The 25,327-nt window shown below is 39.2% G+C and overlaps 1 protein-coding gene across 21 annotated transcripts in view; it reads left to right on the top strand.

The window, feature by feature from the left end:
- The window catches only part of SETD5 (SET domain containing 5), an 83,802-nt gene that overhangs the window by 41,339 nt on the left and 17,136 nt on the right, over positions 1 to 25,327 (top strand). For 8 of the 21 annotated variants that reach the window (XM_027093831.1, XM_027093820.1, XM_027093811.1 and 5 more), the window contains 16 exons: positions 841 to 1,033; positions 1,316 to 1,421; positions 1,748 to 1,956; positions 2,296 to 2,354; positions 2,896 to 3,074; positions 4,010 to 4,048; positions 7,547 to 7,789; positions 8,585 to 8,733; positions 9,119 to 9,236; positions 10,352 to 10,461; positions 11,359 to 11,611; positions 11,986 to 12,069; positions 12,831 to 13,088; positions 13,775 to 14,095; positions 14,511 to 14,753; positions 19,928 to 20,057. In XM_027093831.1, the coding sequence (XP_026949632.1) occupies positions 942 to 1,033; positions 1,316 to 1,421; positions 1,748 to 1,956; positions 2,296 to 2,354; positions 2,896 to 3,074; positions 4,010 to 4,048; positions 7,547 to 7,789; positions 8,585 to 8,733; positions 9,119 to 9,236; positions 10,352 to 10,461; positions 11,359 to 11,611; positions 11,986 to 12,069; positions 12,831 to 13,088; positions 13,775 to 14,095; positions 14,511 to 14,753; positions 19,928 to 20,057 (2,593 nt within the window). In that variant the 5' untranslated portion in view covers positions 841 to 941. Of the gene's footprint in view, positions 1 to 840; positions 1,034 to 1,315; positions 1,422 to 1,747; positions 2,355 to 2,895; positions 3,075 to 4,009; positions 4,049 to 7,546; positions 7,790 to 8,584; positions 8,734 to 9,118; positions 9,237 to 10,351; positions 10,462 to 11,358; positions 11,612 to 11,985; positions 12,070 to 12,830; positions 13,089 to 13,774; positions 14,096 to 14,510; positions 14,754 to 19,927; positions 20,058 to 25,327 lie in introns of those variants that run through there. The other 13 variants (XM_027093822.1, XM_027093817.1, XM_027093830.1 and 10 more) reach the window with 12 other exon arrangements.

Raw genomic sequence — 25,327 nt, 5'->3', positions numbered from 1 at the left:
TGAATCTCAGTGCTGGTTAATTTAAATGACGGATAACCCATTATTCAGTTCTGCAAATCATACAATTGCATTCGTTAATTATCTTTCAGTATTCTCCAAAACCTAACCAGGTACCTAAGTAATCAGAGTTAAAGTTCTTTTTGCCCCAAAACGTGAATTTTGTCCTTAGCCACCTATGCCTTTTTATTATCAAGTAAGGGTTTACATTAAATTTCTAAATTTGAACACATTTATAATTATTTTATTTTAATAAATTGTGTTTGAACAGTTTACTTTCCACTCAGTGAGGGTACAGAAACATACTCAACCAAGCTTCTCACTAAGCCTGGTTACTTAAGATCTTATGTAATTTTCTTTAAAAGAAGAAAGTTATCGTGGTTTCCAAACCAATTAGGCATAGTGGAAAGAGCACAGACTTTAGAGTCAGACATTGTTTCAAATCCTGGCTCTGTCAGTGGGTAACCTTGGTGAAGTCATATAATCTCACCACCTCAACTTCATGTTCTGTAAAGATGGGGTGCTGTTTATCATGTTTAGTAGTGGCAGAGTAAATGAATTAATACATAAAAAGCACCTTGCAAATAATGGGCAATTCAAAATGGTAGCCAATACTACTGTTGTTATTTGTCGTTAGACTAAACTTCTGAGTACAGTTTTGAATAGTTTGAAGTTCTATGGTATTATCATGCAGCTATTAAATAATTGTGTCCTTGATATGCTTGCATGTCATTGGTAGATGAGAAATTATTACTCTAATATTTGGAAGGTGTTTGGGGGTTCATCAAGATGAGAGGTATGATAAATATAAGATGCCATTGTTTTTACCTGTACTTTCTTCAGGGTATCCTGTCTTGGTAGTGAATGGAAGAGGGCCTGGTCCCTGGGGCAGTGCAGAAGGCACTTTCATCATCTCACTCACTGCAAATGTCATGTGAGGTTTCATGGAAGTATTAAGAGATCCAATTAAGAAGAATAGTTCTGAGTCTAAACCAGCCCAGAGTGGCTTCTCTAGGGGAAACTCCCTGCTCAGCTGGTACGTTTGTGTTTGTCATTAGGGACACCTTGTATCCCAGGTGCCTGCTTTGAGACATCTGCCTGTACTGGCTTCATGTTACACACAAATCCACATTTAATGACACTCCTACTGTTATTTATAGGCTTAGTTATGTTAATCAGATTGTTTCACTGAGTTCTTTCTCTTATTCTAGTGGCTGGTGGTTGTGGAAAGAGGAGGGGTTAGAATGGGAAGTTAAGTCTTAGTTTAAGGGAAGATTAGGTGTTATGCTATCATGCGTTGCTTTTCGCCTTTGTGCAGCCCTGAATCTGTGGAGGCTAGTCCAGCAGTTAATGAGAAGAGCGTGTATTCCACTCATAATTATGGGACCACTCAGAGACATGGGTGTCGAGGACTGCCTTATGCTGTGAGTATGCATTTGTTTCTCTCCAGAGCAGTGATCTTCCTGGAGTGTAATCCATTCTTATACATTGTGACTTTCTTGAAATGTTTATATGCAGCATGACGAAGTTGCCCCTTTTGCACTTCCCTGCCTCCAGCGGACGTCTAGCCCTGCATCATTGTTCTTGTTTTTATGTCCCAGTTGACCTTGGCATTTTGTTTTATCACTTTCCTGGTTGAAGCCAAAAAACGAAGGGTACTACTTTCTTCTTTCTTTCCATATGTACCATACTTTAGGGGAGAGAGGGGCCAGTGTTTGGACACTGTTGATTTAAAAAATCTTATTTTCAGGATCATAATTACGGAGCCCCTCCTCCTCCGACACCTCCTGCTTCTCCCCCTGTCCAGACGATCATCCCCCGTTCTGACCTGAATGGCCTGCCGTCGCCCGTAGAGGAACGCTGTGGAGACAGCCCGAACTCTGAAGGAGAGACTGTTCCTACCTGGTGTCCTTGTGGTCTTTCTCAGGATGGCTTCCTTCTCAACTGTGACAAGTGCAGGTAAGATCGTGTTCCATCTAAATCCAGCCCTGGGTTGCTGGGATTAGGGTTTCTTATTAGTAGGGAAAAGCTCAAAGTATTCTTTCTTGTGTTTGTTAATGTAGATGATTCCTTAGTGCTCCTTGGCTCGAATTCTCTGCACTAGGTGAGAATTGCTGACAACAAGGAATGAGAGATTGATGTTAAAGCTATTGAATTTGATATGAAATTTAATGTCCTGGAAACATTTGGTAGGTGGGAGGAAGGGGGTAGTATATGCAGAGATACTTCTCCCATGTGTGTTGATGATGCGCTGCATGCTGTTGGAAGGACTACTTTAAGTTTATTTTCCCTCTTTAGGGGAATGAGCAGGGGGAAGGTTATTAGACTTCATCGGCGGAAGCAGGACAACATATCAGGTGAGCCAAAGATGGGTTAGGACCATATTTTGACATATACTATTTTGTGGTTTTAATATTCATCCCAAGAACCCCTCTTGTAAGTTCCCATGGTCCCCAGCTCTTTTCATGGACAGTGATTGAAGTCCTCTCAAGACCATTGTAATTCTATTGTTGTGAATTAATTGTATCCAGAGTCAACAATTTTAGCCCTATAGTAATCAAATTATTCCTTGTGAGCATGCACGGGCGCGCACACGTGTGCACACGCACACACACACACATCCTTTTCTGTTACATATACATTGAGGCAGTGGAGATTGGGGACTGAATTCAAGGGTAGAAATACATGATATAGAACAGGGTTTTCTATGCTTAATGCCAATGATGCAGAAAGAATCTTGTTTCTATATGGAATGTAGGTATATGTTCCACAGATAATAGAGTTAATAGTAGAAGTAATAACTTACTGGGTATGGGCTAGATCGAAAGGAATAAGCTGCTTTTAATGTATTTATGAGGCTTTTTGTACAACATGAACTATGAAATAACCTTTTTTCAGGTGGGGATAGCAGTGCAACAGAAAGCTGGGATGAGGAGCTTTCTCCTTCCACTGTGTTGTATACAGCAACACAGCACACACCTACAAGCATCACCTTAACTGTTAGAAGAACCAAACCCAAGAAGCGGAAAAAGAGTCCAGAAAAGGGTCGTGCAGCACCAAAGACGAAGAAAATCAAGGTATGAAGGGTAAAACTATCTCAAATAGAAATGTGTCTGAAATAGCCCAAATTTTGGATGAAGAATGCACCAGAATTCTTTTAAGAAATTTGATCCAGATGTTTGAAGGGCCACTTTTGCTCTTCTTGCACAAATCAGCTAATTTGTATTATGAACATGTAGATCAACCTCTCTTATTCCATATCATCACAACTGGCACAGAGTTTCTTTTGCTCCAGCCCCCATCCCAGGTATGAAATCCCAGCCCCACCTGGCACAAGTCCATGTGTGCTGCAGCCTCCAGTCTAGGCTTCCACTGTCCTTACAGTATCTCCCACCTCCTCAATCCCAAAACCCAGTCTGAAATTCTTGTCCTGGTACATGCCCACTTCATGTCGTTGGTTGATTGTTTTTCCCTTGTTACAAAAAATTCAGGAAACATCTCTTGAATGGTCTAGGCTTCCTCAGTGTTGTGGTCACTTTCCTGTATTCTCAACTAAAAAGTCTCCAGAAGAAATCTCTTCTGTTTTGTGTTCTTTCTTCCCCATCACGGCAACTTTGTTGCTCCTAGGTGACTTGCCCACCCCTTGTTAAGGGGATTGGTCTTTGTTTCCTTCTTAATTTCAAAACTGGTAAATCTGCAGCCTTACTTAACATTTTTATTTACTTTTTCTTTTAGTGTCAGGGGTGCATATAGGATTTAAGTGATGCATGCTCTTCCCTGTTTATTACCTAATTCTGCAATGGAAAGTATTGGAATTAGCCTCAGAGTTCACTGGCCATGTGCTACCCCTATTCTTGATAATAGTGTGGGGAATTCCATTGTATTTGTTACCTAGGGTAAAGGGGACAGACTAGAACACTAGTTCTTGCCTTAGTTTTAGTCTCAGATAGGTATAACTGTCATTTTGGTACCAAGTTTTGTTTTGTTCTACTTGTTTTCCTCTTTGGGATAGGCATTTCGAGAGGGATCCCGGAAGTCCTTGCGGATGAAGGTAAGGGGTATTCTTCCCTGATGCTGTGTTTTACTTCACTGTGATCTTGCATTTTGGTCAGCTTCTTTCCTGACATTGATGGTCTGGGAATCTTGGACCCTGCTTTTCGTTAGTTTGTAATTGTTGCCATTCAGTTTTCATAGAGCCTTTCTCCAAAGTAGATTTTCTTGACCATTTTCTGAAATATTTTCCCTTTCTGTAATTAGCCTTCATTTATTGGTTTTTCATTAGCTGCTTCTCTCGGCATGGGGGTAAGTGACATTTTGCCAGACAAAATGAGGCTGATGTTTTCCATCATTGTGATTGGCCTCCACCTCAGGAGTGAGGATTTTCTGGTGATAGAGCATCTCTTGTGCACCCGCCCTAGCACCCTGTAGGCTTTAATCACCAGTTGGAAGGATAAATTTCATCAGTAGGAAGGTAGTAGTTTTGATAAGAATACTGGAATTAGTTAACTTTTGAGCTGTTTTCTCCTGGCATATCTGTTTGGTACAGAAGACTCGGGTGATGCTGGTGTGCTTCTTTTCTTCGGTTATCAAATAAAAGAGCTTATGAGGCATGATTTCGGGTAGTGGTTGGAGAATAGAGAAATTATGTACAATGGTTTAAAGGGACTTTCAGTTACTAGGTGATAAGGAAAGAGTTTGCCCAAAGGAGATTTGAATATACTGTCTGGTATCTTCCTTTACCTATGTGTGTATATAGAAGGACAGCATACCTCCCAAACCATTACTTAATGGCTTCAAAGCATTTAATTAGAATTAAGGTTGAGTGTAATTCCATAAGTATACTTATGCCTAAATGTGTAACTGATATAAAAGCAGGATCTTTCCTGTTGACCGTTCTGTGGTAAACATTAAACTCTTGTTAGTGAGGGGAGGCTTTCTTAGGATTTATGCACACACACACACACATACATATGGAACACCAATATGACTCATGTTAGAAAGATCTCAGGTAGCACTTTATATAAAATTAGAAGTCCTCACCGTGCATATACCCATAAACAGATTTGTACATATCTGTAAAAGAGATGGGAGAGGACTTAAGAGCCCAAGACCATCAGAATCCTGGGATATCTTGGAACACAATTACTGTTTCTTTGTTAGATCTATCTCCTGCAAGGAGACAGTTGCTTAGAGGGGACCTTCAGTAGATTTAAGGGGCAGACGTAGCCCCTGATCCCAGGTGTTAAGCCTTTTCTCTTTTATCAGCTAACTATTGTAACTTAACTTCCAGAGGTTTGAAAGCAGTTGATTGGCTCTCCCAGAAAACTACATGTAAACCCCAAATATTGCTTGCAGTTTTGAGATGTTGACAGATAGCCCCATAAGCATGTTAAAATTTAGATAACTAAAAAGTACTGGGGCTTCCCTGGTGGTGCAGTGGTTAGGAATCCGGCTGCCAATGCAGGGGACATGGGTTTGAGCCCTGGTTCAGGAAGATCCCACATGCTGCAGAGCAGCTAGGCCCGTGCGCCACAACTACTGAGGCTGTGCTCTAGAGCCCACGCACCTAGAGCTGGTGCTCCAAGACGAGAGAGGCCACCGCAATGAGAGGCCCACACACGGCAATGAAGAGTAGGCCCCCCCACAAAAAAATAGTACTAGTTGGTTTATTTTGATTCTCATATCAGAATTCTAAATTGAGTTATAAATTTTGTACTCAGAATTAATTGTTAGTAAGAACTACACCAAACATCTGAGTGGGAACAATACCTTAAGAATGAGAAGAACCTATCATTTGGCTTTTTAACCCCAAAGTTGAATTTCCCTACTGGAGACTGCTCTAAACCAGGGTTTCTCAACCTCGACCCTGTTGACATTTGAACCAAATAATTCTTTGCAGGGATCAGGGCTGTCTTTCGCATTACAGTCGGCTGTGTAGCAGCATCCCTAGCATTTACCTGCTGGGTGCCAGTAACACACACACCCAGGTGTATTAATCAGAAATGACTTCAGGTATTACTAAATGTCTCCTTGGTGGCAAAATCCCCTCTGGTTGAGAACCACTGCTCTAAACCCACTGAGATGGGGTCTCCAGTACCTGGAAGAATGGGATAGCAGAGTATACAGTTATATTAGTGAACAGTAGCTAAAACTATGGCAGGGCTTCCAGTATACATTGTTTAACAAGTTATAAGTTCAGTGATCACTGCTGGGTGCTTAAACCTGGGAATACTATTTGGGCACCCCTAATCCCCAGTCTTATAAACACCCTTAAGCCTCAGCTTTTGTACTTTCCTGTTGCTCAGCTGCTACTGACACCTCAAGCTGGTGATAGTCTGTTCTCAGTGTGTTAGCCTTAGGTGTTTGTTACATCCCTTGTTTATTGTTCATTCTTTCGGACTCTAGTGACAAATGTGGAAAACAGTGGTGTTAACTTTTTCCTTTGATTTCCCTGTTCCTTGGGGGAAGGATGGTAGACAATAGTCAATCAAAACTAGTGACACAGAAGTGAAAGAAAGTAATTGTTATAATGGGTATAAATGTTTTCTCTGTAATTTGTGGAAACTATATTTAATTTTTTCATACCTGTTTTTGCAAGTTTAGAGTCGACATGGATTTGCAGGTAGCTTTGGTACTATAGTGTCTTTTCCTTCTTGTTGTCACTAGTGTGACATCATCACACGTTTGTTTTGTTTTCTGACGACACCTTAAGTCCTGAACACAATGGAGGAGAACATGTATCAGAGTTCAGCTGTGTCTCTATAGCACAAGCACATATAAAACTGTTTAGGATGATGTTGGTGAGATGTAATAATCTTTCCTCAGTACTATGTTGTCATAGAGGGCAGCGGTTTTCTGAAAGAGATATAGCACAGTATCTCTCAGCATTTCCTACACTGCCCCTACCCACGCCCCTCCACCCACCTCACCTCTACAGAGGGTGGCTGTTTTAAAATGTCAAAAGTAGAGTGCTAGAAAGATATACTCCAAATGATAGCTTTTTCTATGGGAGGCAAGAGTATGAGTTACTTATTTGTTTATTTGGTTCACATGTATTTTTAGAATGAACATGTATTAATTTTATATTAAAAATAATAAGTCGCACAAAAACATTCTCCTGGATGCTAGTAAAACTACCAATTTGAGATGGCACACTGTTGTTTGATAAGTATTGAAATTTAAGCAATATGGATATTTTAAGGTGTCTGTATTGTTCATTTTTATGAAGATTTTCTTATGAACTTGATGTCATTCTTCTGATAAGTTTGATTTTTATGACTTAAAAACGGTCATAAAATGACAGTGATGGGATGGAATTGCAATCCAGATTAATTTCTCACTTTATAAATGAGGAAGCTGAACCTCACAGCTCACTGGTAATGAAACCATGATAGAAGCCAGATCCTGACTCCCAGGCCATTACTCTTATGGCACACCAACTGCCAAGTGAAAACTAATCTTCTCTGGATATTCAGCCCGCCCCACCCCACCCACCCACCCCTGCCCTTTAATGGACTCTCCTAACCTACTTGACCTTTGTTCTCTACAGAATTCTCCTTCTGAAGCACAGAATTTAGATGAGAATACAACTGAGGGATGGGAAAATCGGATAAGACTATGGACTGATCAATATGAAGAAGCCTTCACTAATCAGTACAGTGCAGATGTACAGAACGCCCTTGAACAACATCTACATTCTAGCAAGGAATTTGTGGGCAAACCTGCTATTTTAGACACTATTAATAAGACTGAATTGGCCTGTAATAATACAGTTATTGGTTCCCAAATGCAGGTAAGGATCAAAGGGTTAAAGACTCCCTAAGTAGTTGAGGTTTTTGTTTTTTTTTTTTGGCGGTACGCGGGCCTGTCACTGCTGTGGCCTCTCCCATTGCGGAGCATAGGCTCTGGACGCGCAGGCTCAGCGGCCATGGCTCACGGACCCAGCCGCTCCACAGCATGTGGGACCTTCCCGGACCGGGGCACGAACTCGTGTCCCCTGCACCGGCAGGCGGACTCTCAGCCACTGCACCACCAGGGAAGCCTAGTAGTTGAGATTTTAAGAACCCAGGAAAAGGACATATTTTGGAATTACTGTTTCTTTCAGATGGCCTTAGAATAACAAATTAGCCAGCTATTGAGCATCTTTAACTAAAAGCAAGTTACAGTAACTGGAAACTGTTCGGATACGTGTTTTTAAACTACGTATCTTTATTAATTAAAAATAGATAAATTAGGGTAGGAAATTTTATATAGTCTCAGTAGGAGTTATTAAGATTAATAGAAACCTAAACCTAAACTCTTACATTAAACATAGAGCCACTAAAGTTTTAATCATATACTTTTCTTAGATTTTTTTTTTTTTTTTTTTTGTCTTTGAGGATTCGGGGGGTGGCAGGTTCACTAGATGGAGCCTGTTTCCTAGAAATACTAAGGTTTTATCATATTTTAAAATGTCTGATCATCGAGCTAAGTAACATACAAATAAAACCTAAAAATATTGGTGCCTTTTCCTCAACTAAGAAATATTTTAAATGTCTGCTAAGCTGCTGTTGATATTATCTAATGTTAATATTCTGATTTTATTTAGCTACAGTTGGGAAGAGTCACTCGTGTTCAGAAGCACCGGAAGATCCTGAGGGCTGCAAGAGATTTGGCTTTGGACACTCTTATAATAGAGTATCGAGGCAAAGTCATGTTACGGCAGCAATTTGAGGTCAATGGACATTTCTTCAAAAAGTAAGAGCATCATTCATTGAGTAGTAAGGGCTAAAGTAGGCCTGGCTGAGCATATGGCTATAAAAACCATCCTGGTTGATGGGATGCTCTTGGGGGAAAAGATTACAGCTCAGATAAGCTCACCCCTCTCTGCTATTTGTAGAGAAGTGCAAATAAACCTGCAAATTGTTTAACGTATAAAGTGGTGATGACTCCTTTCCAAGCGAAGCATTCCTTGCTTTGTGCTTATTCTTTAATCAGAAGCAGACAAGCATGTGATGTTTTCCAAGTGTAGGCATTGCAAAGGACTACTGCTTCTTCTGTCAGCATATGCTTCATATTTGAAATCATGGGGTGGCCTTTTTATTTGTATTGAGAATTACAGGAATTTTAATTATATCCCTAGACCATACCCCTTTGTGCTCTTCTACTCAAAATTCAATGGTGTAGAGATGTGTGTGGATGCACGTACTTTCGGTAATGATGCTCGGTTCATCAGAAGATCATGTACACCAAATGCAGAGGTAAGATTTCTGTAGCAATTTCTCTTTGAATGGAACCACCAAAAGGACAAGTCAACTGAAGAAGCAGTCTGAAAACTTCACCCAGATTAAGGTCTGTAGATAATGGTTATGATCTTTCGTTGTAAGAGATGAAAAACAAAAGTAATAATGCATCTGTTCTCACAGGATGTGGGCAAGGAATGGATTTTCTTTAGAGAAGGCAGAAATGGGCAAAAGCATGTTAGCATTTGCTAAAGAGAAAGAGCTAGACTGGATAAGAAGTCAGTGACGTTATATTAAAGAATTGCCATATAAAAGATTTTATTATTGGGTCAAAACGAAAGTGTGTGGTTGCAGTTTTTTAGATTTTAGCTAATAGGATTGTGAGAGAGATTCTAGACATTTCTAAAGTTCAGTATTTGGTGCATAATGAGTGCAACCACATCAAATGCAGCAAGAAAATCCACAGAGCTTTTCTTATAGACTTAAGGAATTTTAATTTTCTGGTGCAACTGAAAACAGCTTTAAGATGTAGAACAGGGGCTTCCTGGTGGCACAGTGGTTAAGAATCCGCCTGCCATTGCAGGGGATACGGGTTCAAGCCCTGGTCTGGGAAGATCCCACGTGTCGCGGAGCAACTAAGCCCGTGTGCCATAACTACTGAGCCTGCGTTCTAGAGCCCACGAGCTACAATTACTGAGCCCTTGTGCCACAACTACTGAAGCCTGCGTGCCTAGAGCCCACGCTCTGCAACAAGAGAAGTAACTACAGTGAAAGGCCCACGCACCGCAATGAAGAGTAGCCCCCGCTTGCCACAACTAGAGAAAGGCCGCGTGCAGAAACGAGGACCTAATGCAGCCCAAAATAAATATAAATAAATAGATTTATTTAAAAAAAAAAAAAAAGATGTAGAGCAGACCCTGATTGCTAACATCTCAAGATTTCTTCATTTATTTCAAGAAGTATCATAAATGTTCAATTACTATATGATAGTTTCAGATGAAATGATGGAGTTAAATGACAGACTACCATTAACTCTAAGTGAGGAGGTATCATTTTGGTAAAAGGTTTTTTCCCTCTTATGGAGAGTTCCTGGTCTTTTTGATAAATCATAACCATAAGCCTTGTTCACACAGGTGCGACACATGATTGCTGATGGGATGATTCACCTCTGTATCTATGCTGTGTCTGCCATCACCAAGGATGCTGAGGTCACCATAGCATTTGACTATGAGTACAGTAACTGGTAAGATTTCCACAACCTTTCCTAACATGAATTGCTTGTCTTACAGATTAAGCTATTCTGTTCAGTCTGCTTTTGTGCCTTGCCATTTGCTGCTCTTTTTTTTTTAAACCTAATCTTTCCATGAGTAATGCATTTTCTGCCTAGAAATTGTGGAGGGAAAGACAGACTGAGGGTGTTTTCTTAAGAGACACAGCTACATAGTGTGATACTGCTTACCAATCTTCTAACCAAGGGTGTTTTGGCCTCTGCCTCTATGTAGCAAGCATAACAAAAAGTGTATGTATGAAACACACGTAGAAATTGTAGTAGCATCTATTGTTATGCACACAGCACTTGTACCAGGGATCATATAGAATGAGAATTTAAAGCTTTGCTCCATCCACTCAAGCCATGTAATGTAGCTGTATATGGCAATGCCGAAAAACAGATTGCAAATCATAGGTGATTATGTGATGGGTTTTGTAAAATGGATGCTTTTCTCCCTTGGTCCTTTCAGGCAAACAGGGGTTATGTGGCAATTGATGTTTGGGCACAGGTGCAAGAAGAAACGGTATTAATAATAAGTAGGGAATCAGTAGATAAAAGTGAGGACATGGAGAAGGGTACGGCCACTGCAGAGTCTGTCACTGATTCACTAAATAGCGTAGACAGTTGGGAGAATTGAATTTAGTGGGAACTTCATTTCCTTTCCACTGACCATATATAGGGGAAGCGTTGGGGTTATATAGAGAAACACAGAATGTTGAAAGTATTTATCGGACTTTCTTAATGACTATTTACCTTGTTCAAAGATGAAACTAGAGTAAATTACTATACTAATATTACAAGAGAATGAATGGGTAATATAACTGATATTCAGGGGTACTGAAACAGGCACTTTTGGTTGTTTCTTTGGAGCAGTAATTATAAAGTGGACTGTGCATGTCACAAGGGGAACCGGAATTGCCCTATACAGAAAAGGAATCCCAGTGCTGCAGAACCGCCACTTCCACCTCCTCCAAGCCTGCCCACCATCGGAGCAGAGACAAGACGTAGAAAAGCACGACGGAAAGAGCTAGAGATGGAGCAGCAAAATGAGGCTCCAGAAGAGGAAAACAACCAGCAGCCAGAGCAAATTCCTGAGAAAGTAATTGTATCCAGTGACCATGAGGTAATCTCCCCTGGTCAGAGGCTGTTGCTTTGGTGTTGATCCTCTTCAGATGAAGAGGATCTCAGGTTGCCACATGTTGTTTTATGTAGGGAATCTATATTAACACTTAATAACCTTCATATCAAGGTGGGTGTGCTTTCATTCATTATCTTTTTATTATTTTTTACAATGTCAAGAACATCCATTCAGGTACTTATCAGGTTTCAGTCCAGTGAATGAGATTTATCATCTGTGTTTACTATGTAGCCCCACATGAGTAACACTATAAAGCACTAGAAATTGTTTCTAGAGAGTTTTAAGCTACGAGCCAAAAAACAGGGATTGAGTTTTCTTAGAGCTTAAGAATACAGCTGAGTATTTACTCTGTCTTAAAGGCAATAGACAATCCAGAAGAAAAAGCAGAAGAAGAGAAAGAAGAGATTACAGATGACCAGGAGAACCCAGCTCATAGCAAGAGGGTGAGTACCTTCTAACGTTTTTTTGTTCCTGCTGACTCATGTTACCTATAGCATGTAAACCCCTTGTCTTCTGAATTTATATCATCTCATTTCTTCAGTAAGTTACTATGCCATCACCTCTAGGTCACAGTGTGGGCTTTTTCTATAAAGTAGATTTTATTACGATTTTTTACACAGACACACGTAGTTCTCTAATGACTATTACCAGATGATGGTTTTAAGAGGTTTCTTACTAACGGTTTGATTTGCAAAAAACTGTCTTAATGGAACAAAATATCCTTAGGCTACTTACTCTAACTTAGGAATTTCCTAAGTTTGTTGTGTGAATTTTGACATTTAAAAAACAAACACAACATTCAGTCATATGGATTCAAAAATTCTGCTTTATGGCTGAAATCAGTCATGTTTATTTCTGTCCCTGAGAAGCTGTTTAAGAAAATCTGCTTGACTTTTTTTTTTTTTGAACTCTGAAAATACAGAGAAAAATTGGTTTTGATGGCTATTTTTCTTTTGTATTAAAAAGTTTCAAAATAGCTGACCCTTTTTGAAAAGCTTGGGTTTGACCTTGCCTTTCTTTACAACTCTTTGCAACATTTAAGATGAAAATTTTTTAGTTTTTATCTTATGTTCTCAAAGATATATATATTATCTTATTAGTATTTTCTATAAATATCTATCAATTTCCATTAATAATACTTTTGAAAAGCTGTTCCCTTCTCCTGGTTGAGGCTTCCTTCTATGCTAATGTTATTTCTTTCTAGACCCGGGAAGATAGGAAGGTTGAAGCCATCATGCATGCTTTTGAAAACTTAGAAAAAAGAAAGAAGCGGCGGGATCAGCCCTTGGAACAGAGCAACTCTGACATAGAGATTACTACCACCACCTCAGAGACTCCTGTGGGAGAGGAGACAAAAACTGAAGCCCCTGAATCTGAAGTTAGCAACCCTGCTTCAAACATTGCCGTCCCAAGCAACCCACAGAGTGTTGGAGTGAACACCCGGAGGTCTTCCCAAGCAGGGGTAAGATGAAAAGACTCCAGGTCTTAGTCGGTCTTTCTTTTGCTAATATCAGTTACCTAGCTTTTGGAATGGTTAGTGTCAGCATTTTCAGCTTTGCCTTATTTCGCAGTAAGTAAGACTATTTTCAGTCAGCTGATTCGTGGGATTCAAGGAGACAGAATTTGAATGACTAGATACTCTCAGACTAGAATGGGACTTTCTACAATTTCTGCCAGATATTGTTGGTGGTGAGTTCATAAAAATCATGTGGTTTCTCTTTGGCTCTCTGTGTAGCACTGTCATGTACCTGACCTTTCATAAGATTCTCAGAATTAATTCTTCGTTCCTTTTCCTACCTTAGCCATAGATTCTAAGCCTTAAGCTAAAACCTTAGTATCTGGGAAAGAGACAAAGGAAGAATTACCTTCCCTGCTAAGAACCTAAAATTAGGTGGCTACTTTCAGCTGTCTTTAGACCTATTTTATAAATACTTATTAGAAAAAGAAATAACTGAGACATCTTCCTGTAGCCTTTTTAGCTGATTTAAATGTATGAATTTTATAAGGATTACATTTGAAATTAATGTTTTTAAACGCTCACTTTTTTCACCAGTAAACATTCAGAATGCTTAAAGTGAATAGGAAGCTGGATAGAATGTTTGCTGATAAGAAATTTCTGGTAAGCAGTTAACTTTGCTATTGTTATAGGATGTTGCTGCCGAAAAACCAGTCCCCAAACCACCTCCAGCAAAGCCTTCTAGGCCCCGACCGAAGAGTCGAATTTCTCGGTACCGGACCAGTTCAGCCCAAAGACTAAAGCGTCAGAAGCAGGCCATTGCACAGCAGGCAGAGTTATCACAAGCTGCCTTGGAAGAGGGGGGAAATAACAGCTCAGTAACTCCTACTGAAGCTGGAAATGTAGACAGTTCAGGAGAAAACAGGCAATTAACAGGGTCTGACCCAACTGTGGTGTCAGTTACTGGATCCCATGTCAACCGTGCTGCATCTAAATACCCCAAAACCAAAAAGGTAAGTTACAAGTACATCTTCGTTAAGTGTAGTCTGCCGGAAGCTGTGGCTTAGTAAAGTGAAAGGACCTGTAATCCCCAGGGGAAAAAAATAATAATAATCTAAGATTTATTAGATTGAAAGTTTTAGATAAAATGCTTAGACACATAGGGCTGAGGTCATCCTGCTGCCTTACTTTTGTTCGCATAATTTTTAGGCAGAGTTTAAATTGCTGAGCTGAAATCATTCTTTCCATAGTGCTCATGGAGAGGGTGAAAGAAGATACCCTTGTGCTCTGAATGTGCGATTCATACTCTCTGCAGCTGCTATATCTACCTCTGTCTAGTTTCTAGATGAGGTTTGTGTTTGTGAGCTACACTGCTTCCTCTGGCTTTTGCATCTGCAGCATCAACTGATGGTCTCTTTTTTAACTTAGTATCTAGTTACAGAGTGGTTGAATGACAAAGCAGAGAAGCAAGAGTGCCCTGTTGAGTGCCCTTTACGTATCACCACGGACCCAACTGTACTGGCAACGACCCTGAACATGTTACCCGGTCTTATCCATTCCCCGTTAATTTGCACCACCCCCAAACACTACATTCGCTTTGGCTCACCCTTTATCCCTGAGAGGCGTCGAAGGCCGCTTCTGCCTGATGGCATGTTCAGCTCCTGTAAAAAGGTATGTCTGTGTTTACGCGGTTTTTTCTTTTAAGCTAGGATTCCAGTACTGGTGACATATCTAACACGTTCTCTAGATAGCCACACTCTGCCCGTATGAGTTTATAATGAGTTAGTTGTTCAACCACAAATACTGACGCATCAAGAGTCAGTGAGACTAAGGTGGGATGTATACTACATTTTTGGTGCTCAGTTTGTGAGTATTCACTGTTGTCTTTTCTGAGAGCCCTTGTGGTTACTGAGTTGAGAGCACATAGCAGTTGGTGACTGGGTAGGGAGGGGTGTTCTGTGTGTGCTCCTGTGATATTGGTTAACATGTCCATTTGTGATTATTGTGTGAGATTGGGCCCCAGGTACTCTAGAGCACTGTTGTACAAGTTAAAGAATGATTGAATTGTGTTTTGGATTAATTCAGTCACTGTTATCATTTGACTGAGAGTAGAGGAAAAGTCCTGTTTACAATTGGCATAATTCCTTTTCCTTGATCAAATGACAAGTTGGACTGTTTATTCCCTAGTGATTATGGAACCCACTATAAAATTTTTCTCTCTCTCTCTCTCTCCCTCTCTCTCTCCCTCTCTCTGCCTCTCTCTCTGCCTCTCTCTCGCTCTTCTCTAGTTATATATTGTTTTTGGATCTAGTGACAGTAGTATTTGATGGCTGTTTGTTTTTGGAATGCTCTTTCTTAGTTCCCAGAAGCCCTGCATATTTTCCAAAGGTGTCTCTCAAGAATAGATCACTCCCTCAGACCTATAATGTCATTTTCGTGTTTCTAGAAGTATAGGACACCCTTTCATTTGGTCTTCTTTTGAGGTAGAGTCTGTTCCCTGGAACACCCTTTTCTCTTATCCTCAGATCTGGATTCAGGCTGCCTTCCTCAGTGTCTGCCATTGCCCTCCTCCACTGGCATCACGTACATGAGGATGCTGCATATAGATTATTTGATGTGATGAAGTCTCCAACTCCAGGCAGGTCTTCCCTGACTCCTCCAAACTTAAAGCTTTTCTCTTTTCCCAAAGAGCAGATACTATTTCTTGGGGGGAGGGGGCATAAAAGATGAGCCAAAGTGGTGTGGGATATGGAGGGGAGGAGGGCAACAGGGATCTGCACACAAAGGAAGGGTACTACCACTGAATGAGCAGCATACACTGAAGAAAGTCTTTTCCTAATCTTACCTAAGTGTTTGAGTCACTTACTGGTTTATTTAGGGGAAATTACCAAGTAGAACAACTCCTAAAGAGAAATTTGACCATGAGATCTTTGCCAGAAGTGTTTGTGGATGATGGACTAACATAACTTTCAGGTGTCAGAAGTGAAAACAGTGACAACTTTCTTAAGAAGAAAATAAGACTAGAAATTTGCCTAAGTGATAAAGGAAAGTTGGGTCTCTGGGGATCTTTTATTATACCAAGTTACTTATCCTGGATCTTACAAATTATCTGAGAAGGAAAAAAAAGTATTTGCCATTTAATGACCATTATGATTAACCTAATTCTGTAATAATTGGAGAAGGGCACTAACTGTGGTATGGCATGCGAAACTAATCTTCCTGTTACATTTAGCTCAGTCCCTCATTAAGAGTAACAGCTCAGAATCTTTAACTACATTTTCAGAGTAGTAGTGAACAATTAGAGAAGCTGTAAATATGGTCTTTAGTTTGGAGGAACAAGTCAAGAGATGGTTTAATATATATGAAATAGACTTTTTCCTTTTGTTCTGTCTTTGGCTAGACACAGTACTAGATTTCCTAGGATGTTAACTACTGAAGCATCTTACCAAGTCAGATAATAGAATTTCTTATTTTGGTCCTTTAAGAAGGGTGAACAATTATTAATACAGAGTAATAGTGAAGTCTGAATTGTAAATAGTACGGACTAGCCTCTTAAAATACTGCCTTGATCATTGTGATGCTGGGTTATAATCTTTCTATTCCCATCTTGCTTTTTTCCAAGTAGCAGAGTTCTGTGAAAATCGAAAACGTGTAGAAATATGACTTCAAATCTGATAGAAAATCCATTTCTTAGAGCTCTTTTTACCTGGTTATGGTTTAGGACTTATATCTGTATCTCATCTTTGTGTCTCCATTGGCAACAGTTAGAAATACTTAACTCATGTCCGTGTTATATTCTCCACATGTATCTGACCATCCTTAGTCTTGTTTTATACAGGCTCTGCTCAGGCACTTTTATCTATTTGTGTCATATTGGTCTTTGGGAAGAGTTCAGGCTATGTATGCTGACTTATATATCAAATTATCTTACTTAAATTGGGTCTTTTAAAATTAAGTTTTAATCACAGATTTAATAGTTGCTGTTAATGTATCAAGATTATATTACACAACAAGACTAACTTTTTATGGGACAAAATTAATGAAATTGGGCCTTATATAGAAATTGAACTCAGCTTTATCCTAGATGGGGAAGGAGAAGATTTTTTAGATTGGTTAGAAAGTACTCATATAGTACAGGACCTAAGAAGATTTCCATGATAAAACAAAATTGTAATAAATTTCTGAAAATCCATCAGAGAAGAATATAATTTAAACAGATGAAAACAACCATCCTCCATGGGATTAGTTAGAACAGTGTACATTCTTAATAGGCTTACTCTTTCATATCTGATTAAAGGAGATAAAAGCTTCATAAGTTTAAAACAGTATAAAGTTGCATGGGTATATTTGCACCCAGATTCTTAGAGTATTTGGCAGAATGTTTTGTGATGTCTCTGTAGTTTCTAAATTAAATCGATTCACAGTTCTTAACTAGCATGTTATAGCATGTCTTTTGTTGGATTTTACTTCACTTGTTATTTTAGAATGGAAGCATTTATGACTGGCTAAGAAGCCTTTCGGTAGTATCCCTCCTTGCTCTCTCTAAATCTCTAAACTTACCTTGTAGGCATAATATGTGTGGGCATTTGGTTTCCCGTTCAGACTGAAAATGAAACACTGTGTTTTGCATTGATATTTCATGATGTGCACTAGAGTGTTGTTAATCTGTATATCTCTGTACATAGCACTGAAATTCAGTTGAACTAGTCCTCACTGAACATGTGTGCCCAGTACTGTGCTACAAGCTTTCTTCACACACACTGTCTCACCATTCATGATAACCCTGTGAGGCTGGGATTATTGCTTCAATTTACAGATCCAGAAGCTTTGGCTCAGAAGCGTTCAGTAACTGGCCCAGAGTTAGGCGTCTAGTAAGAGACACAGCCAAGTTTCAATCCAGGTCTTTGGACCCTAAAACCCAAATTAATTCCTTTCTCTTTCCCCATCGTAATGAGACCCTTTAAGACATTTCTGTTGCCCATCTCTGAGCTTCCTAAAAATCTCTTCAACACAGACTTTCAGGGAAGGGAGAAATGTTCTTTTGACTTTAATAACTGTAGCTAGAACTTGGGGAGAGGGGTTGTCTAAAGTTAATTTATTATCTGTAGGGGTGATTGGGATTTGTTAGATACAAATAGCTGTTCATGTTCCTTCTTTACAGGCCCTGAAATATTGTGTAGACGTACATATAGGGTCAGGGAGGAATGGGTTTGATCATGTTGCTGTGTTCGACCTTAAGCTAACCAAAGCAGCATCTTATTCCTTAGAATGCCCTTGTCCTGGTTTTACTTTCCCTTTTTGTAGTCATCAGATCCAGAGTGTAAGTTCTTTTATGGGTGCGTCTATTTGACACTGGAAATATAAGAAATTGACTTCTCTAGGAAGAAAGGACAGTGACCCCAAATGAGTCCTGTCATCTGCTCTGATGAAAAACTTGTATGTAATAAGGTATCTATAACAAAGGATTTTCACTCTTTTTGGCCTCCTGGCCTTATTTTCCCCATCTGTATAATGAGTGCGTTAAGACAAGGTAACCTCTGAGGTCTCTTCTATGTAAGGAGCTATGGTTCTGACAGTTTTCATCTTTATATCAGTATTCTGTATGTAGGAGAGTTAGTTCATTCTTGGTCTTGTTTTGGCTTTTCAGAGACCTGATCAAATCCTAAAATGCTGATGTGATTCAATAGATGCTGAGCTGTCTTTCTTAGGTACTTACTCACTCTTTACCCCCTCATGTTCATAATTTTATTCTTGCTTTCATTTGGCAGACCACATGTTCTGGTTTCCTCACATTATTTCCTAAGTTTCTAAGAGGGTAAATCTATTAGAATTTCTCTCTTTGGTAAAGAGAATATTTACTTACCTGTAATATTGGTTTTCTAAAGGTGTAAAGTTATAATCACCTTTGCTCTTCCTATTTGGGATAGGGTCTGACTCAGAAATTGATGTTTATCAAAATTCGATCTGTCTTATGTCAGGGCAGGAGAGCCACAGAGTGGTGAGCAACCTACAACTGTGTATCTTAAGAGAACACAATTACAGGTAAGAAATTTTCTCTCTTCCACAGGATGCATAATCTTATTATGCTAATCTCTGCAGACTTTCTGACAAAAATCTATTTCCATCATTTTAGATTCCATTATTCAACAACAAAAAATGACTGATTAGAGAGCTCTTTTTTACTTTTTTTTGCCTTTTTGATTTCTGCAGAAGGTCATTTATTCAGGTGATGATTTGTATTATTCATGCATAATTTAACCAAACTACTTAACAAGGAGGGAAAACTCAGAGGATATTCTGAGAGTAGACTTTCTGGAAGCATTTCGGTACTTGTAGTGAAGAGCTGTTTATCCTCGTCCAAAGTTTTCTTGTGAATCTTTTCGATTATTCAGATATGCCCAACACAGGGCAGACAACTCTTAAGAGATCTTTTATCTTCCTTCTATGCACTTATTTTATGTGCTGGTTTCATCCTGTGTGATCAGAGTCTCTCTTAAATAAATGCTAAGATTTCTTCCTTATCTTTTCCCATTTATCCCATTCTAAGCAGTATGAAAAGTTAAATAGTAATCTTTTTTTTTTTTATTGGTTTGGGCTTTTTTGTGGGACTTCATTATGTGTAATCCAGGTTTTCTCAGTTATGCCCCATAAAAGGAATTGATGGGGCACTATCCTAGAATGCTGAAACACAAGACAAAAACTACTTGACTGTGGACCCGAATGAATGCATTGTATTGCATCTCTCACCAGTTGATATGTAATGACCTGGTTAATGCATTTAAAATAGGTGACCTAAATAGTTTTAAATGATTATTGATAATTCCCTGATTCTTTTCCCATTATAGCGCTGGATAAAGCAAGCCTTGGAAGAAGGGATGACCCAGACATCATCTGTACCCCAAGAGACTAGAACTCAGCACCTATACCAAAGTAATGAGAATAGTAATTCTTCTAGTATCTGCAAAGACAATGCAGGTATGTGTGGCAGACCTTTCTGAATACATGAGCAATGATTATTTTGGGTCTACATAAAAAATTTCACTGAGTACTTTAAAAAGTCTGATACAAAAAAAAGAAATAGCATTGTTCTCTAAATAGTTACTATACATCTGTCTTTACAGAGGAAGAGAGAGATCTCAAGTCAGGGATCAGTATTCCCAGGACGACAAAGAAGGAACTAGACAGTGTACAGATAACAGCAGAAATGGTTAAAAAAAGGTTAGATACATTTAAAGTAGTAAGTTTAGGAAATCTATATCCATATTTATAAGAGGAGAAATAAGCAAGAAAGATCCGGGGCACTATTCAGGAAAGAGTCAAAATCGTAGGTGATTGAGTTGGGTGGGACTTGGTTGAAGGAGCAGGGGATGAGTGAAGTAAATGAGAAATTATTATGAATTGGTTGTTTTCAAACTGGAAGGTCATGTAAAATCATCTGGCCCACTGGTTTTCCAGTGACTCTTGCAGGGGTTTTAATTGAATTGCAGTTGAAAGCACTGGTGTATGGACTTGATACCAACTTAACTTATTTTGGGATAGTCTTATTACCGGTTTCTCTTGGCCAGTATTACTTTAATTGAAAAGTTCTGTGTGATTCCTCTTAGTTTATTTATCTCTAAATCAATTTTGTGAATATTATGCAATCAAAACAAAATGCCAAAATAAATAAGATGCTAAAAGTCACATAGTAATATTTCCGATTTTCATAAAAACCACTTCTTTGTTTCTGTTTATTGTCTGAGTAAATATGAACTTGAATTAAATAAAGAGATTTGTACTAGGAATATCTGCTTTATATTAAAACTTTGTGTAATACTGTATTTGGGGGAAAAATAGGCTACTAAAAACAGATTTTTTTAAAATTATTGACTTTGTTTTTCTATCCCTAGATTGGATTATACCTTGTAAGTTATCGCATGTGTAACCTCAGGATAATAAGATCCCAGTGTAGAACATCTGGAAGATAAATGATACCATGTATTTAAAATATCTTATTCTCTTCACCAAATATTAGGGAGATTTACTCAAACCAGGTTAACATAAAGAAATGCTGGTAAAAGATTTCCGTCAATATTATCAATTTATTGGCAGCTTTTACAGTACGGTGAGAGTATTACTTAACTGAAATCTTCTATCTAGTATACACACATATGTATATGTATGGTCTGTGTGTGTGTGTGTGTGTGTGTGTGTGTGTGTGTGTGTGTATTTGAGGATGGGAAAGGGAGGCTGTATTAGCAATTCATGTCCTGACTGGCAAAGACTCATAGGGAAAGTTGCCTTTGTTACTATGTGCCCTAGTTGGAATGGAAGTAGGACTGTTAGTCACCAACCTTTATTGAACTTCTCTCGTCTCTAGCAGTGAGAAACATTCAGAGGACACACCTTGCCCTTCAGGAACAACGTAAATGGGAAAATATTTAATTATAACCAAGCAGGGCTTCCCTGGTGGCGCAGTGGTTACGAGTCCGCCTGCCGATGCAGGGGACACAGGTTCGTGCCCCGGTCCGGGAAGATCCCACATGCCGCGGAGCGGCTGGGCCCGTGAGCCATGGGCGCTGAGCCTGAGCGTCCAGAGCCTGTGCTCCGCAACGGGAGAGGCCACAACAGTGAGAGGCCCACGTACCGCAAAAAAAAAAAAAAAAAAAACAAGCAATACTCAAATGAGTGACTTGGTATATTGCTACAAGTTAGTGTAAATCCTGAGGAATTATTTTTATTTGGTTTCTTTGGTTTTTTTTCCTCTCAAAAAGATCAAGAAAATATTAATCAAGAAAGGGAAAAAAGAAAACAAAAAGGGATACAAATTGGTGTAGTAGAAAGAATCCGACAGACCTGAGTTTGAAGACCATCTCTGCCCTTTACTAACTATATGATGTTGGGCAAGTTATAAAGTTATCTCTGAGCCTCATCTGTGAAATGGGTATAGTAATATCTGCTTTGTAGAGCTAATATGAGATTAAATTAAGGTACATAAATTACCGTATCAGACCCTTAATAGGAATTATTATTGTCATTATCTACAGATTTCTTGTCGAACATCTATGGAACATTTGCAGAAATTAGTCATGTACTAGGATACATTAAAGATTCTAAGTTCCTAGAAGCTAAAGTTGTATGGAAATACATGGTATTACTCTTCAGGCAGGGGAGGACATAATGTTCATTATTTGTAAATGATGTGGATATCTATCTAGGAGAGCCTAAACAATCATTTGAAAAAATTAACAGGAGTTCAACAAAACTGCTGGATATGCAAAAATTAATACCATTTATGTACCAAGAAAATGAAGAAAAATTTTTCATTGCCGAACTTAACAGAACTGAGAAACTGCCTAGGAATAATGGTGGGGACATGTAAAGCAAATCATTACTGAGAAATATTTTTTTAAGTCTTTAGGAAATGAAGGGAACTCCCATACTGATTAATGGAAAGAAGAAATATAATGAGTCAGTTTCTTTCCTGGCTTCAGTAGTTTCCATCAAACTAGTTTGTTTGGGGGTTTGATTAAATGATCTTGGAAGTTTATCATAAAAAGCAAACATGAAAATAAGAAAAAATTGAAAAAGTAATGACAAAGAAGTACTTTACCTAGAAGTGTAAAACTAACTTCTATTATGAATCTAGAAGCTGGTAATTAGTACAGGTGCAATAATGGATGTATATATGGAACAGAATAGCCAGAAGCAGGCCTTATGTAAGTGAAAGATTTGGTAAATTATTCTGGAATTTTTACTTGCATGGGGGATGAGAAAGACTTAGATCTTTGCCAAAGTAAATTCTATGTGCATTCAGTGTTTTGGGTTTTGTTTTTGTTTTTGCGGTACGCGGGCCTCTCACTGTTGTGGCCTCTCCCGTTGCGGAGCACAGGCTCCGGACGGGCAGGCTCAGCGGCCATGGCTCACGGGCCTAGCCGCTCTACGGCATGTGGGATCTTCCTGGACCGGGTCACGAACCTGTGTCCCCTGCATCGGCAGGCGGACTCTCAACCGCCGTGCCACCAGGGAAGCCCCCATGTTTTTTAATTAAAGTTAAATAAACAATGTTTCTATGTCCTTAGTTCTCTGAATTAATAGAAGACAAAAATATTGGGAGAAAGGATTTGCAACAAAAATGACAGGGAAGGGCTTCCCTGGTGGCACGGCGGTTGAGAGTCCACCTGCCGATGCAGGGGACACGGGTTCGTGTCCCGGTCCGGGAAGATCCCACATGCCGCGGAGCGGCTGGGCCCGTGAGCCATGGCCGCTGAGCCTGCGCGTCCGGAGCCTGTGCTCCGCAATGGGAGAGGCTACAACAGTGAGAGGCCCACGTACCGCAAAAAAAAAGAAAAAAAAAAAAAATATATATATATATGACAGGGAAGTAATACCCCCTACTAGCAATTTGGTAAGATTTATCATGCATTTTATTTTTTTAGTTTATTTTTTTGGCTGCATTGGATCTTTGTTGCTGTGCACAGGCTTTTCTCTAGTTCGGCAAGTGGGAGCTACTTCCTTGCAGTGCGTGGTTTCTCATTGCGGTGGCTTCTCTTGTTGCAGAGCACAGGCTCTAGGCGTGCGGGCTCAGTAGTTGTGGCTCCCGGGCTCTAGAGCGCAGGCTCAGTAGTTGTGGCGCACAGGTTTAGTTGCTCCGCGGCATGTGGGATCTTTCCGGACCAGGGCTCAAACCTGTGTCCCCTGCATTGGCAGGTGGATTCTTAACCACTGCACCACCAGGGAAGTCCCTGTCATGCATTTTAAAAATTCATTCCTTAACCTAGAAGTTGTTGTTCTAGGTACTTGTTCTGTAGAAATAGGTGTGGACCAAAATTTTTATACAAAGTGTTAGTCATGGAATTATTAATAATTGCAAACACATGCAGGATAAAAACAACCTGGGTTTCAACAAATAAAGAAATGTTAGAATTTGTGGTTTATCTTCTATTACACATACTTTTGGTGGAATACTATAGAGTAGCATTAAATTTTTTACTCTATTTTATCAAATTAACCTCCAAAAAATAGCACAGTACTACTTTTGAATTAGATTTCACTGATCTGAATCTTGAATCTGTAAGACTATTAAAAGAATAGTTTATTATGATGAAATAAAATTTTTCCGTGGAATGTAAAGGTGGTTGGTTCAGTATTTGAAATTTTATTCATATAATTTATTAGCCAGCCAAATGGAGAAGGGGGAGTAATAGCACAGTAACTGTGAATTTAATGATAAATCTAATAACATACTGAATGATTTTTTATTTTACATCTATCTGAAAACAATTGCCAGTTATGTTTCCTGGTGAAAACTAGTTAGATTAAACTTTTAAATTGGTTATCAACTTATCCCACTATTACCATTCTTATATAACAACATCTAGAATTGTTACCCAAACTGATTACCAAAAAGAAAATCTATGAGATAAAAGTTTTGGTAAAGAGGATGTATTTGTTGCCATTGTATACAAATAATATGCTACTCTACCTGGAAAAGCCAAGAGAATTAACTGAAAAACTGGTAGAGATCAATAGGGTAGCTGGGTACAAAAATATGTAAACATTTTCTTACATGTTAGCAATAACATTTAGGTAATACACAGGGAGAAATACATCCAGTTCACAGTGGTAACAGAAGATAGTGAACACTGCAGAATAAACCTAATTAGAAATGTGGCAGATCTATAATGGAGAGGAATATAAGGAATTCCTTGGCGGTCCAGTGGTTAGAACTCCACACTCTCACAGCTGAGGACCTGGGTTCAATACCTAGTCAGGGAACTAAGATCCCACAAGCTGCGCAGCAGAGCCAAAATAATAATAATAATGAGGAGGAGGAATATAAATGAAGGCATGAGTAGCTAAAAGATCGTGCCACGGTGCTCAGTTAGAATTCTTGACAAATTACTCATGAATTTAATACAACCCCAGTCAGCCTTGGGGAGGGGGTAGTATCAGCATAGTGTTTGTTAGTTTGTTTTAAAGTTGTTTGTTTTTTGATGTGGACCATTTTTAAAGTCTTTATTGAATTTGTTACAATATTGTTTCTGCTCTATGTTTTGGTTTTTTGGCCGTGAGGCATGGGGGATCCCAGCTCCCTGACCAGGGATCGAACCCGCACCCTCTGCATTGGAAGGCAAAGTCCCAACCACTGGACTGCAGGGAAGTCCCATTATCAGCATAGTTGACAAATGATTTCTACAGTTCATTGACATGAACAAGTATGCTAGAATAGGCAAAATATTTTGGAGACCTAGAGTAGAATAACT

Source organism: Aethalodelphis obliquidens, unplaced genomic scaffold (assembly GCF_003676395.1).
Source record: "Aethalodelphis obliquidens isolate GAN/ISIS:26980383/991018 unplaced genomic scaffold, ASM367639v1 scaffold86, whole genome shotgun sequence".
NCBI lineage: Eukaryota > Metazoa > Chordata > Mammalia > Artiodactyla > Delphinidae > Aethalodelphis > Aethalodelphis obliquidens.
Note: the sequence above shows the minus strand (reverse complement) of the source record. Positions and strands in the feature narration are given on the sequence as shown.